The sequence below is a fragment of the Camelus dromedarius genome, chromosome 17, assembly GCF_036321535.1.
Source record: "Camelus dromedarius isolate mCamDro1 chromosome 17, mCamDro1.pat, whole genome shotgun sequence".
In the NCBI taxonomy this organism is placed as follows: Eukaryota; Metazoa; Chordata; class Mammalia; order Artiodactyla; family Camelidae; genus Camelus; species Camelus dromedarius.
In genome coordinates, this window is record NC_087452.1 from 36,553,845 (window position 1) to 36,570,117 (window position 16,273).

Here is a 16,273-nt window from a genome sequence, read left to right on the forward strand (position 1 = left end):
GTATAAAAATCACTCTGCAGTTTTACTTAGTCAATAAGACAATAGAGCTAGCACTAATTTTTTAAGTGTTTATCATACTTAAGTATGTGTTTTAGAATAAGTTTTCTTTTAGTAACAAGCTTTTGGTAGTCTTGGGAATCAAAATACAACTTAAAAATTTTAAAAAGCAAACATATAAATAAAATTACATTTAGAAAACAAATACTCAATAGGTATAAATCTCTAAACATAATGTTGACTTAAAAAGAGTAATTTTCAAAAACTAGAACAGGGTTAATGCCATTCATATTAAGTTGTGAAAATACTTCAAGCAAAAATAGATATTGTCTGATTATGAACACAGGCAGTCTCCACTTTGCACGAAGGTGTGCGACTACAACAATGACCATGCTATCTTCAAAATCTTAAACTATCTTAATAATCAACAGGAAAAATTAAAATTGTTTCATAACACATTTTTTTATCAACACATTAAAAACTCCTACTCTAAGTTATGAATGTACAGGGAAATGAAAAAACAGTAAAACTAGTATTATTTAGTACACTGTAATTTAAAACATTAGAAACACTGAGAATTTAAAATACTTTATTTCTTGTCAAAAATGTATCAAGAATAGCCTGGACAGGGCTTGCGTTCTTCTCGTCACCCAACTTACGATGCCATCTTTCCTACACCCTGGTGACTGTCATACATCTAAGCCAGAACCAGCTTCTAACACTTTATTCTTTGCACTATGAAGTCATGAAATACTTCCATGAGTTCCTTTAACGTGAAGTCTGCTGTTGAGCTCACCTTCTCTTTCATCACAACAACTTTGTCATTAATGTCGACACAGTCACCTTCACTAAGACTTCGGGCTGTGCATCTAGCCTCTCGAACAGCGACAGCATCAGCAGTCCCGCCATCAGCTGCTGCTTCTATACTCTATTCATGTTTAATTTGAATTTCACTTCTAAGAGTCATCCCTTTTTGATTCTTTGCACTTTCATCTTTGGTGAGCTAATTTTTTAGGTGTTATATCATGGAAACCAAAATTTAAACTGTGCTGTTGGGGGCTGGTGTCAACTGAATGAACTGTGGTAACTGAAATCCGCGCATATAGGAATTGTAAAAGGAATTGTAAAATTGTAAAAAGGAGGACTGTATGAACATGTACACACACATTTATATTCACATGTGGCAAAAGTGAAGAAAACACTTTCCCTGGGGAAAGAGGGAAGGAAACAGGATAAGCGGAACTTCAAAGATATCTAATATTTCTTCAGAAAAAGGAAATGAAGTTAAATCTATGTGTTGAGTACACGTGCCTTTGCTGTTTGTCTTTTTCTCTCCGTGTGAAATTTCATATTTTAAGAACAGAGTCAGTCTAAAACAAAGCAAAACAAACCCAAGAGCAATAAAATATATAAAGAGTTTTTTTTTTTTCAAATACATTTTATGGCTAGGTATGTAGAGCGACTCTGCTTTATTTGTTGCTTAAATAATCAGGCTTAAAAGAAATCCATCAAACATTCTTTGTGTTCCATCTCCCTCTCTCCCCACCCCATGGTACGTCCTGGGGGTTTTGCAATTAACAAGTGCTTCCAGTTCTTACCTGAATATCAGTTAAGTGCAACATTGTCTTCTTATAAGAAAGGACATCAAAATCCGTTGCTTTCCAGATTACATGATTGAAAAATTCACCTATTTTTTTCTTTTTGGTAATGACAATTAGATAATTACCTGCAAAAAGCAAAGCCAACACACATAAATATGAACAAGGCAACTGTAAAACCAAAAGAAGCAGTCCTTATTGATCAAACTCTGAAGGCTAGCAGAACTGTGCTAAATAGATAAAAGACCCATACTTGTTTTAAAGCACTCTTATAATTTATGAATAGAAAGACCAGTATATTACTTAGAAAAATCTTTACTGACAGGTCCAATTTTTTCTCAAAAAGATAAAAGCAAAAGTTACCTTTGGAAGCCAGAGCAGTGACCCTCGCAGATAGAAAGCAGAGAGAGAAAACACCTCTCTCTCTCTCCCCCCGTCATCCCCAAAGCATCTGGGCTCTGCTTATGCATTTCCTAATGTGTAGCTTAAAGCATCGCAGGTCATGAGGTCTGGCCATGCAGGACAACATCCCTTCTACACCTCCCAAGCCCTTCACATCATTCTAAATGGTAGAGACACGTGCCGGGGTAGCATAACTAACTGGTTACCACAACACTGCAAAGAACAGTCAGGAATCAAGAAGCCATCACAGCACTGTGCATGAGACACCAGCTCTGATACTGGCTACCTCCTCCTCCCACAAATAAACAGGGAAAACCTTTACTCCTAGATTAGTTCTTCAGATCTGTTCAGGGCTCTACCACAAGTGCCCTCCCTGAAAGTTTTCCTATGCACATCTCTCTCCTAGGACCTGTCACACTGTACTGCAGTAACTTACTACTCAAATGCCTCTCTCACTGGACTGTCACTGCACGACAAAACGACTTCCACCTTTTATAAAGAACATCTAGTATGGTGCCTGATACAACAGGAACTTTTTTAAAAGGTCAACGAAATAAAATTTAGATAAACAAAATCACTTTCCTGATAATTCAGAACCAGGTAACTTGCAGCACTATGTCATATTCAACCCCATTATGCAGCTGAAGGTGCAGAATACTCTGATCCATCAATGCATTAAAACTGTTATTTAAATACTCTTAGAATTTATGAAAAATGTCTAGTTGACGAGGGGTTTCAACTCTAGTTGAATAAAACCAAAATCAAAACGTTAAAAAATAGAATCTCAGGCTTATAAACTTAACCACTTGCTATTTGGGGTCTATTACTTATAGAAATTACTGACAAATACTTAACGTACAGATGTATTGCCAAAAGCAAGGTATAAAGTATGTCTTCATCTTCTACTCTAATAGTGTCAACTTAGTTACCTGCTTTGTCCATCTTTGTTCGTTTTTCTTACCTGCCACCAGGTGGATTGTGCCCAGAATACCAAATATTGGTCTTGTGACAGCTGAGGGAGGAATATCTTTCTTGACTTAAAAAAAAAAAGAAAGAAAAAGAAAAAGAAAGAAAAATCGCTTAGAAAAAGCTAACCAACAGAAAGAGAAACTTAGTTTCATGCCAACGGTTACTTCAACTGAATCAATATGCATGCTTTGTTCTAGGAAAGCAATATTCCTTCACTTTTGTTAGACCTCCATTTTGGCAGAATTAAAATAAAGATGTTCATGTTACACATAAAGGTCTCTGCCTGTCTAGAATATGGTACCAAAAGTAACATGCTTCAAAACCTCACCAGGTAACTAAGGGTTATTTCTAATGTCAATTTTCAACTAAATTCTTAAACCTCTTGTCAGACACCAATTCCCTATCCCTTTACGAGAATTAGAAAGTAAACGGAAGGAGAAGTTGAGAAAAAATTTTAATCTCAACGTGTAACAAATGGAATGCAAAAAAAGACCTGCCTGTTCCTGTCTAAGAACGTGGAAATGGAGACAGAGATCTGAAGGCAGAAGGAAGGAAAAGCCTCCTGCTCGTGTCCAACAGAAATTTATGCAGGTGTGCAGGAAGTCATCACCATTACCTGTGATTTTATCAACAATGCCCTTATTAATAGAATGCTTAGATGACAAGGTTCATTTCACAGCTGTTAAACTTTAAGCCAATGTGCTTCACAAAACATTTTGTAGAACACTACTTCAGGGAATAATGCCCAAAAGGTGGGGAGGTAGGGTCTCCCAGTCCAAGAAGCTTATTTTGCTACATCCATACTCCCCCTACACCCTCTTCCAGAGTCACAGTGCACAGCAGGAGAAGGAAGGCTCTGAGGAGGCCTATAGCAAAAGAAAGCTGTTCCACTGATTAATTCAAAGTTTTCCCAAACTTACGTGGCTATAAAACTTTTCTTTCAGTTACAGTTAACTTACCATCCTGGAACACATTTTGAAATACTACTGTAAACCCAAGTCCTGTTTCTTAAAGGCAGTCCTGTTACTCTGAATAAAGGTCTAAAATCCATTTGTTTCTCTCGATAATCCAGCTTACTTGTTAGCAATGCTATGCCACAATTGACTAACATGAAGAATGGAAATACCAGTGCAAAGTTCAGAGAAAATCCTGAATATACTGAGATCATCTGATAAACATAAATGTACAATTGACAGAGATGTTAAGTTATATTAACTGGAGAAGAACAGTAATAAAACTATGATAATTTCTAAGAATGTTAGTTTTTCATGGAAGAAAACGATGCCTCTTTCTGCCTCTCTGCCTTTTTCATGCCTCTCTGTGGCAATAGTCTGCATTCCCAGTGGTATAAAGAAACCGGCAGAGAAATTGTGAGCGGATCAGGCCGTCATCATCACTGGCTTCAGGTCAAAGTATCTCTTCATGTGTCTGCTAATGACTGCGGTATCATTTTTACATCCACACTGTTCATGACCTTTAGCTTTGTCCACTCAAATGGGTCTGCAATCTCTGCTTACAAATAAAATGTCACTGAAAGATCAAAAATAATTGAAAATACACCCATGCTAAAGCTTTTATTTACTTATTTGTTTTTTGGTGGGGGGGAAGTAATGAGGTTTACTTACTTATTTATTCTTAGAGGAAGTACTGGGGACTGAACCTAGGACCTCACGCATGGTAAGCATGCAGTCCACCACTTTAGCTATATCCTCCCTGCCACGCTAAAACGTTTATGTTGTATCAATACAGTTTAAAGACGTAGTGTGACTAAACTTTAGAAGAAGTGGACAAACAGTGGTTAAAACCACAAAGCTATTCTGAGAGAGCAGCCACAGAGCAACAGTCATAAGAAATACCAAATTATCAAACTAAAACAGCTCTCATCCTGTTTGGTCAAAGAAAAAGTTATATATGGCACCTACCAGAATAACCAGATAACCAACGAAATTAAAACCTACAGTCATACTTCTCTTACACTTCAGCACCTATGCAAAATATTTTCATGTTACACTTTATCCATTCAAATGATATTTACTATTTACTGAATGCCTACTCTATGGTTACTCAAATACTATACTTAAGAAGAAAACAATATAGAACCCTGTCTAGAGGTGAATTTTTAAACAAATGAAATATGAAATTCTAAATGTGATTATCACGTGGTACATTAATTCGTCACCAAAATTATTTCACATTAACCTAGTCAGAAAACAGTGTTCCACACAACTGAAAAACAAGTTTTTTTTCATACCCCAAAGAAATAAAACCAAAACATAACTGGATAGATAAGACAGATAAATCATTCTGCCTATACCATATAATTTGAGATCTGTCCATCTTGCTGCATGTATCAGTCGTTTGTTCTCTATTATTACTGAGTTGTCCTATTGTACCACAATTTGTTTATTTGCTCACCATCTGAAGAACATGAGTTGTTTTCAGATTTAGGAGATTATGAACAAAGCCATTGTAACAATGAATAAAGGTTTTTATGTGAACATAAAAAAAATTAAATTAAATTAAAAAATAAATCATTCTGCCTAAAACACAAGTTTCAGTCAATGATACACATATTATTTTTCATTAAATTATCCTGTCATGAGTATTTTCAAAAACAAAGCAACTGTTAAAATTCCACATACTTAAGGCTAAAACAACCTTCTCACACTCCAATACTTTAAATCTTACAGCTAGAAAGGAACTCACACATCAATAGAACCAGTCCTATGACAGTACCACTAAAAGAAGAAAGAAATTATTATGTTTTAAATCCTTTCCAGTAGTAAAATGCTACTTAAAATTTTAAGATCATTTCTCCATTTCATGAAAAGAAGAAAGCATAAAATATATAAAAATCAAATGAGGTAGCAAGAATTGAAATTTTCTAAGACGACACTCAGAGATCCGCATGCTGACACAGCTCTCATCAATTTAACTATTGCAACGTAGGTGTAAAATCTTTCTGACATCTCTAAACCTGGCTATAAAATACCTGAGAGGGTAACTTCTGTGGACACGCGGTCGATGATAAGTACATCATTTGCTCCATCATCACAAGCTTCTACATAAAATTTTTCAGGTGTAATATGCCTAGGAAGAAATTGAAAACCATACGTAAGTAATCAAATAAAATGACTCCCCAAAAAACTATTTTAACAATTTTAAAGGAACCCTCCTACACTGCTGGTGGGAATGTAAATTGGTGCAACCACTATGGAGGACAGTATGGAGATACTTTAAAAAACTATAAATAGACTTACCATGTGATCCAGCAATCCCACTGCTGGGCATATACCCGGAGAAAAATATAATTCAAAAAGACACATGCACCCCAAAGTTCATAGCAGCACTATTTACAATAGCCAGGACATGGAAACAACCCAAATGTCCATCAACAGATGACTGGATAAAGATGTTGTGTATATATATACACAATGGAATACTACCCAGGCATAAAAAAGAATAAAATAATGCCATGTGCAGCAACATGGATGGACCAAGAGATCATCATTCTATGTGAACTGGGCGGGAAAGAGGAAGAAAAATACCATATGATATCACTTATATGTGGAATCTAAGAAAAAGGACACAAATGAACTACTTATTATTTATAACTTAGATGACTGATTTCTTGAATATGTGTAAGCACATTTGATGGTCCTTTATGACTGGATTGCTGCATTCTGTTGAATCTTATTTTGTGGGTGGCTTTATTCTTTTGATAACTATGTAAGTTTAAAAAGCTAAAGCTCTAAACATTCTTAGGAACCATATATATAAAGGTACAGGAATGGTACATATATATAAATTTTTAAAAATATGTGCCGAGTATTGTATATATGTATTTACATGCAATATATTATATATGTGCAGTAAAACTAACAATTCTACCTAATAAAACTGAAAAGTGAAAAAAAACTATTACAACAATTTTAGCAGTGCTTACATTTGCCATCAGTTTCCCAGCTTCTGAATATCTATTACTCATACTCTCTTTTTCTTCAGTTCCCTTTTCCATAAAACGATAATACCAGACTCACTAAGTAGCACTGTTGTGGAGAAAGTGAGCTAATCTTTGATAAGCGCTTAGAACATCCGATACATAGTAACCAAGATCTAAGTATTAGCTAAAAATCATAAACACATTTCCAGTATATTGTTTAAAATAAACTACTTTAACATTTCAGGGTTTTTGTTGTTGTTAGAATGCCACATATGTGTTCTTGAAAAAAAAATCTCATTCTGCAAAATAAAAAATAAAGGGGGTAAAGTTAGAGTTGGAACAGAGGAATCAAAATTCATGCAACTTTGTAAACTGAATCTAACAAAAATAACAGATGGCTCTTCGGGAGACCACGTGGATGACTCCAACAAACAATTCAGCATGGTTAGGGACTGCCTCAGGAAATAATGAACAAAAACAATAAAGTGAAAATAAAGATGTGCAGGCACTAAAACAACGGAGATGGAGGCTGCTGTTAAGGTGGGCACGTGAGTAAATACAGGTACAGGCCTGGGACTGGTTCCAGGTACCGAAGTCTGGGGATGCTCAAGTGCCTCATATTAAAATAATGCAGAATGGTCGGCAACCACAGATTGAACCAACCACAGAACCCGCAGCTACAGAGGGTCAAGTGTACCGCCCTCCAGGAGCTGACCAGAGTTGGGGAGGGAACTAGTTTGTTTTTCCAGGGACTAATCTCTATTGTTCTTAAACCACACATGAAAGAACTTCTGTTTGTGCAGCAGCCAATCTGAGGGCTTTCGCCTTTCCTTTTTAATTCTGCTTCCTTTCTTCCACTCCCTTTGCCTGTGAAAAATCTTACATAAACCCACACACCATCACTGATATCATCTCTTATTTACTGACTGTGTATAAGTTATTTGGTGTTACAGATACAAGTCCTGTAGCAGAACAAACTGTAGTGACCATTTTTGACTAAGTTTTTCCAGCAATAATCAACACTTAATTACCCAAATATAACTTACATCATTTCATGGTTCATCTATAACTAACTTCTTAATGTCAGGCTAGCTTCCTCCATGGGTGGAGGGAGGGGAGCGGATATGCTAAGGGAATGAAAGTCAGTATTAACACAAATCAAGAAATGCTATGACAAACACTATGCTGCCCACCACCAGAAATTGACACGACACTGTAAACCAATTATACTACCAAAAAAAAGTTATAGAACAGTTAAAAAAAAAAAACAAAAAGGAAGAAAGAAAGAAATGCAACAAAGAAAACAAATCTGCTTCAAATATGGCAGTCTTCAATTCAAACAAAACATAATAGCTCATTTCTTTTTATTCCTGAACAGTATTCAATTGTGTGGATATACCATAATTTATTCACTCACTTGCTGATGGTCATCTGTACACTCCCACTTTGGGATATTATGAATAAAGCTTCTATGAACATTCTAGTACAAGTCTTAGGGCAGACATATGCATTCATTTCTCTTGGGTGACTACCTAAAAGTGGAACGGCTGGATCACGTGGTAGTTGTATGTTTAACTTGCCCAGAGAGAGGAAAAAGGGGAAAAGGTTACAGGCACAAGGAAACATTAGGGGGTGATGAATGTATTCATTATCTTGATACTGGTGATGTTTTCACAGGTTTAAAATATGTCAAAATGTATCAAAATGCACACTTTAAATATGTGCAGCTTATTGTATGTTAACTATGCTTCAATAAAGCTATAAAAAAAAAAGAGGTCCTGAAACAAACTAAAATATGAAAAACTTCCAGAAAATCTAGTCACAGGATAGTTACCTTTAGTCTCAAATCATTAAAAAAAAAAAAAAAGGAACAAAAAACCCCAAAACATCAGTCCATATCTGCAGATGTTTTGTGCAGGAGAAATCACACTCTAGAAGTCAATAAATTTATTGAAAAGCTGCCATGTGCTAAGCATTATACAAGCACTAAGGGACAAGGAGGTAGGTGATAAACAAGTCACAAATAGAAAAAAAAAAAACTTAAAAAGTGGACTTGAAAAACAAGACTTCTTTATAAAAGCTTTCGAAAAAAGTGCAGTCTCTCAATCAGATGGCATCCTCCGGGGCTGAAACAGGCTCAGGACCTGGAAGAGTCTCGTGAAATGTTCTCCTACAATAGCTGATGCTATAACAGAACAGCCTGTCCCATCTCTAATGTCCTAAGTAACTCCATGAGCTCTCTTTAGAAGGTTCCAATGGATAACAAAGTGTCTCTCCTCTGTTATCTTATTTTTAAAACAAAGATCATAGCATTGATAAGAAACAGTCCATTACCAATGCTACTGTAGTGTTAAGTCAACTACGAATGACTTGTTCTAGACCCAGTAACATGAAAGCAACCATTCAGAATCACAGTCAATCAACAAACACATGCAAACACATGTAGGCCTTGTTTATACAGGAAATCAAAATCCAACATTCACACAACTGACCATAAATCTCTAATCAAAACATTACTTCAACAAATTATAAGAGCACTACATTAGGAGTAGTCACAAAGAAAAGGCCTCAAGATTTGCAGTCAAAAATTATCCTGACTTTGCTAATTACTAGCTACTTAATGCCAGCCAAGTTATGAGCGTCTACCCCATGCCAGGTTTTGTTAGGTATGAGTGGTACAAAGTTCTTGGATCACAGAGCTTACATTCCAGTGGGAAAGACAATCAAGATACAAAGAAGTAATTCAGTGATTTCAGACAGTAGTCCATACTATGAAGAAAATTAAGATAGGGTAGGGAGACTGGGGGTTAGGAGAGAGAGGATTGAATGAAACAATACATAAAAACTACTGGCACAACTGTGAACAAAGGGAAGCCATCTCTGCCCTTTATTAAGCCTGGCGATGAGAACGCTTACCCTAACTACCAAACAGAACAGCAAGCATTAAATGAGCATCGATAAAGTACTCTTGCAAAGCATAAAAGGCTGACTCAGGTATGATTTTTTTTAATCATTAACAGAAACATCCTTTAGCAGAGAAAGGAGAAAAGTTGCAAATTTTCATTATAGGACTCCGAACACACAACCAGAAAGGTTATCCAACTCATACTTTCAGAAATAATACAATAGAAGGTATCGATATCTTTGCCACATGGACAATCTGTAAGCAATTCTGTTTTGCTAGGAAGATACCAGAAACAAATTATATCTCAATTTAAATATACTGTTTGAATAAATATAACTGAAGTACACAAATAGCAACATATTAGCAGATAGCTATGCTTTAATTCATATTTGTCCTCAACTGTATTAAGCTAGCAATTTTCTGATATGTCTAATTACATATTATTACTCCAATAATGCTATTCTAAAAAAGTAAAAACACCTAGGTTTCACATTTTGGCTCCAGAATTACAGTGAAAAATCTGCCTTTCTCATCATAATTCCAACTTTCTTAATACTCAAAAACCTAAAATAATTATTTTCCAACATATCTGGACAGAATTCACACCAATGTAAATCTGCATGTTTATAAGAAATACATTCTTCGAGCCAGAATATAACAGAAACAAATCTGAGAAAAAGTTACATTCTAAAATAAGAAACCAGAGTTGTATATTAGGGGTAAATCCCCACCCAAAATATCAAGACTATATAAAACAGAGCTCTGATTTACTAAAGACAATGTTCCAGAATAATAGAAATTTTGAAGAATTATGAATGAATGCCTTGGTTTATTTGTAAAGATTATGAGTCTACATCAAGAAAACAGCTTTTAGTACAAAACACAATGTTAGTTTTTAAAAGACAGTTTTTAAAAGACAGTTACACCCGGCTACTTCTCCCAGCAATCAGTTTTACTCTGCACAACTAAAAATTTGAACAATTAAACTGCAGACTGAATATGCTGAAAATGAAGAGTTTTACTGCAAAAGTGGTTATGGTTAGGCAGAATTCTAGAGATTAGCCCCCAAGATTCCCATCTCCTGATTATTCATTCAATCCAGGTATTATCCTGCAGATGGAATTAAGGTTACAAATCAACTGGATTGAAAATAGGGAGATTATCTTGGATGGTTGTGGTGGGTCCAGTGTAATCACGTGAGCCCTTAACAGCAGAAAACTGCATAAGAGCCCCTCAGAGAGATGCAGCAGAATGGAAGGAGAGACTTCAGTCAAGAGAAGGATTTGACAAGCTTCCTGATGGTTCCTGAGATGTTGCAGTCACATGCAGGGACAGGAGAGAGGCCTCTAAAAGCTAAGAGTGGCCTCAGGCTGATAGCAAACAAATGAAAAACAGGGACTTCAGTCCCACAACCACAAGAATGTAGATTCAGTCAACACACTGAATGAGACTGCAAGTGGATTCTTCCCCAGAGCCTCCCCTGAAATGCCACCCTGCTTCACACCTTGATTTTAGCCCAGTGATGGGCTTTTGATCTGAAGTAACTAAGAGATACTACATTTGTATTGTTTTAAGTCTCTAAATTTACACTAATTTGGTACAGCAGCAATAGAAAACTAATGCAGTGATCAAATCCCTCCTAAAATGAAATAAACTTCACATTAACCCCTGGTCAAAACATACAAATAGAAACACTATCTTCCTGACACTAAGGAAACAGAGTTTCCTTCAACTGAATCTGTTATCTGGTGTCTGAGTTCCTAAGTGATAAAACTTCTTAAAAACCATTCTTAATAGAATGTCTTTAATTTATAGTATATTAAAACAAGGTTTTTCCTTACTTCTTAATCTAAGTAACGATGTTTTCTTGACTGGCTGGGATCTATTTTGAACACATCAATTTCTGTGCCATCCCACTGATGCCTTCAAATTATAGTAACACAGTCTGGTGAAAAAATTACAGGTTTTAAACTCTTACAAATCTGGTTTGAATTCCAACCCTATGCTTACTATCAGGAGTCCCTAAGCAAACCACTGAACTTCATGGCTCAGCTTTCTCACAGTTAAAAAGAGACAAATGATCAGTGAGGATAAAAGAGAGAATGTGTGTGACACGATCCACACTAAGAAAGACTCCAAGAAATGGTGGCATTGTTTTCTTACCAACTGACCTCAGATCACTGAGTTGTGGTTTTGCTTACTCTCCTGCTGTCCCAGTCTCTTGACAAAGCCATCACCATTGCCCCTACTCAGCTGCTTTACTTTTACATCTGGGACAAAGGCTGGGGAGCGTTCCACAGTTCTGACCACAGACAGAAGTCCGTAAGTTTTTTATATCCATTTTCTTCATATTGCTCAGGGGCCTAAGCTCTTCTAAGTTCTCAGTTGTATTTGGGGAGAGTTAGCACAACTGACTTCTCCACAAAAATTTTGTGCTATGTTTTTAATAACCAATGTTATTCTTGATATAAAAAATGATTATCAACATACCATCTCAGAAATCAAATTTCTCCACTTTTTAATACAATGCACAAAAACATAAAGCCTGTATATCTAAATAAACAGCCAACAGAGAAATGCACACACTGCCTTCCCTCAATAGCTCCACCCTCTTATACTGTGACTACCTTTATCTATACACGGTTGGCCCTCTGTGTCCATAGGTTCCACATCCGTGGATTTCACCAACTATGGGTTGAAAATATTCAGGAAAAAAATTTTCCAGAAAGTTCCAAAAGCAAACCTAGAATTTGCTGGGCACCAGCAACTATTTATATAACATTTGTATTGTATTTACAACTATTTACATAGTATTTACATTGTATTAAGTATTACAAATAATCTAGAGAGGATTTACAGTATACAGAAGACTGTGCATAGGTTATATGCAAATACTACATCATTTTATTTAAAGAACTTGAGTATCTTTGAATTTTGGTATCTGAGGGAGGTCGCAGAACCAATCCTCCTTGGATATCAAGGGACGACTCTAAGTGTGATTAAGCTTCTCACTTGAAAAACTTCTATAACAAAAATTAAGTATTTGAATGAAGTAATGAACTGAAAAAAATCGCACTTGTTTCCATACGCAAGTTTTGTTGTGTTATCTAACAGATAGCTTTTAGCCAGTGATATTTATAGTAAAATCAAATGTTTATAAGAGCAGAAAAGTCTTCTATTAAAATTTTAATACATAATTATAGAAAATGTATACATATAAATACATACAAATATACATCTAAAAAGTCTCCCTAATATAAGCAATTTAGAAGTTTTTCCCAACTTGGCATTTAAAACTGAGAGTGTGGCAACACTGAAAAAATATATACATCTTGGATTAAGACTTTAAACCATACACAAAAAAATATACAGCCATAAAAATAGGTCTTTACTAATTGTTACAGTCCTAATAATCACAGTAAAACTGAAAAATCACAATAAACTAAAGAATACTCCTTGAGAACAGAATAAAATGATAAGAGCTGCAAAACATGAAAACCTAGGGAGGAAAAAGGGGGAAAGAAGAGAGGAAGAGAATGGCACAATTCAGGGTGTTCAACATCCATTTAACAGGAATTCCAGAAGAGCACACAAGAAAAAAAGAAACTTATCAAAGAAATAGTATAAAAACAAACAAAGAAGAAACCTCAAACCAAAGGACAAGTTTCCAGATGGGAAAGGCCCATCAAATAAATGGAAAACACAGACACACACACTCACTCACAGGCACATTAATCGTAAAGCTTCAAAACACCACACAGAGACAATCCTAAAGCTTCTAGGAAAAATAAATAAGAGAAAGAAGCACTGAAGTTGTCAACAGTCACACCATTGGGTTATTCAACAGCAACATACTGGGCTATTCAACAGCAAGGTGTTTAAAATTCTGAAGGATAATAATTTCTAACTGAGAATTCTACTTAGCCACACTATCAAACTTGAGGCTAGAATGAAAACATGTTCAGATGTGCAATGTCTCAAAACATACTTCTCTTTCACTCTTAGAAAGAAGGAAAAGTTTTGTTGTGTTTTTTTAACCAAAATGGAATAAGTCAACAGTTAGACTGCAAATCTAACACAGGAGAGAAGTAAAAGAAATTCTCATGATGATGGTGAACAGAGGTTCCAGGACAACAGCTATGCAACAGGTCTAAAGAACAGCCAATCCAGATTAAAGCAGGGGGACAGGGCTCCCAGAGATAAGACTCAAAGAAAATGAACTGATAGTTACCAGACATGTTTGAGAGTTTTACTGTTGTCACAGAGACTGAAGATTAATTAGAGATAGGCACCTTAAAGAAAAGTGAAGCAAATCAAAAGAAAAAAAGGCACCTTTTAATTCAAGGAAAAACAAAGCGTTTTCATAAGAAAATGTAGTTTTAATACACTATCGACTTCTTTTGAGTCACATCTACACAACCATAGTAACATGAACACTGTACGTCTTACTGTAACTATAGTAAGAGAGGGAAGGAATAGAAACGTAAAAGTTAAATTCTCATCTGAAGTAGAAAGTCATCGTATGAATAAAACCAAAAAAAAATCAGGAAACAGCAATATAAGCATGTTGTTTAGAAATGTGGAGTAAAATAAAAGAAAGTGATTAAAAACATGAAAGCAGAGGTCTCTGGGACAGTGGGGACTGCGAGTGCAGTAGAGTGCTCTTTTTTTATTTTCAAGCTTTGTGCACTGTTTATTTTTAAACCATATAATTGTATTAGATTACAATAAAAATTAAGTTTAAAAATGTGTTAAAAGAACAGAAACAAAAATAAGAGTAACTGTCGACCAAGGCAGCGAGTCCTACCTAGCCCAAGGGCTCAGGGATCTTTGCTCCATCTTCCCTCTCACAGAGATGTTGCTAGAATCTAAGTTGCTGGTGCTGCCCCCCAGGCTGCTCTGATAGATGTTACTGAAAATGGCTTAAGAACTGGAGCAATGAACATATGCACGGTGACTGCCAGCTAATCAATACTTTTAAGAAGAATAATTATAAATAACAGCTCAGAATCCAACTAATCGTAACGGCAGGTGTCATCCCAACTCAGATATCTACAGGTGCCTTTGCTGACTTCCTCTCTTCCTTCCCCTCCTTCCATTTCCCACCACGTTTTAATTGGCCTTAATATTGATCTGAAGTATATTTGCTTTGTGTAACAAATTTCATTCTGTAAGTTTTATGCTTCCAGGTTTCATTTCAAAAGCTAGTGAAATTAACTTTCACTCTCTAGCACTCATAGTCCAAAACACTTGAGTAAACATTCAAGGTATAATTTTTGCTGAGGTTATGGTTTTATTGTTATTTTTGTGTTTAAATCTTCACTAAACATAAGCCTCTGCAGACAAGGACTCTGCGCTTTACCTACTTCCATTGGTATTTCTCGCACAAGATAGCAAAAGTTCAATTTTCTTAGAGAACAGGACATAATTAGTCAGCAAACATGCACATTAAGTGGTTTTTTTAAATATATGGCTCTTAGCTAATATTTTCTTCAGCTCAGCTAATATTTTCTTCTGCTCAGTGACAGAATAAACAGAATTTTTAAAATTGTATCCTTTCTCTTAGCTAAGAAAAGAACATTGACAGGTCAAATTTTAACTGGATTTGAAGTTATACTATAACTTATAAAGAGGAGAAAGAGGAAGTAGGGTGTTCTCTGATCAGAAAGTCTACAAAGTATCACTGAAGCCAAGTTCTGCCTGGAGTTTTTCCAAAATTAACATGTCAACAAGCTATACTAAGTTCTCAATGTAATAAATACATGGAAACCAAGACAGAAGACTCAATGATAAAAATCTAGGCTAAAGCTCTCCCTGCTGCAAAAAGAATGGCCCTCAATTGGTGTGATGTTTCTTATGTCAATAAAACTCTCTCACATTACTTATTTTATGAAATAGATTTTAGAAGTTAAGACAAAAAGATTTCCTCCAAGAAGGTTATTTGGTCATTCATACTAACGGCCAAAACGCTTGTGAAAAAATGCTCAATATCACTAATTATCAGAGAAATGCAAATCAAAACTACAATGAGGTTTATCACTTCACACCAGTCAGAATGACCATCATTCCGAAGTCCACAAATGACAAATGCTGGAGGCTGTGGAGAAAAGGGAACCCTCCTACACTGCTAGGAAGAATGTAGTTTGGTGAAGCCATTATGGAAAACAGTATAGATATTCCTCAAAAGACTAAACAGACATACCATATGATCCAGCAATCCCACTTCTGGGTATATATCCAGACGAAACTCTAATGCAGAAAGATACATGTACCCCAATGTTCATAGCAGCATTATATACAATAGCCAAGACATGGAAGCAACCTAAATGTACATCGACTGATGACTGCATAAAGAAGTTGTGGTATATTTATACAATGGAATACTACTCAGCCATAACAAAGAATGAAATAATGCCATTTGCAGCAACATGGATAAACCTAGAGATCGTCATTCTAAGT

The 16,273-nt window shown here is 35.7% G+C and overlaps 1 protein-coding gene across 1 annotated transcript in view; it reads right to left on the reverse strand.

Moving 5' to 3' along the window:
- SACM1L (SAC1 like phosphatidylinositide phosphatase) overlaps window positions 1–16,273 on the reverse strand; it is a 61,012-nt gene that overhangs the window by 34,061 nt on the left and 10,678 nt on the right. The window contains exons 2-4 of the mRNA XM_010982761.3: window positions 5,959–6,056; window positions 2,959–3,033; window positions 1,596–1,723 (exon numbers count right to left, since the gene is read on the reverse strand). Coding sequence (XP_010981063.1) covers window positions 1,596–1,723; window positions 2,959–3,033; window positions 5,959–6,056 — 301 coding nt within the window. The remainder of the gene's footprint in view (window positions 1–1,595; window positions 1,724–2,958; window positions 3,034–5,958; window positions 6,057–16,273) is intronic.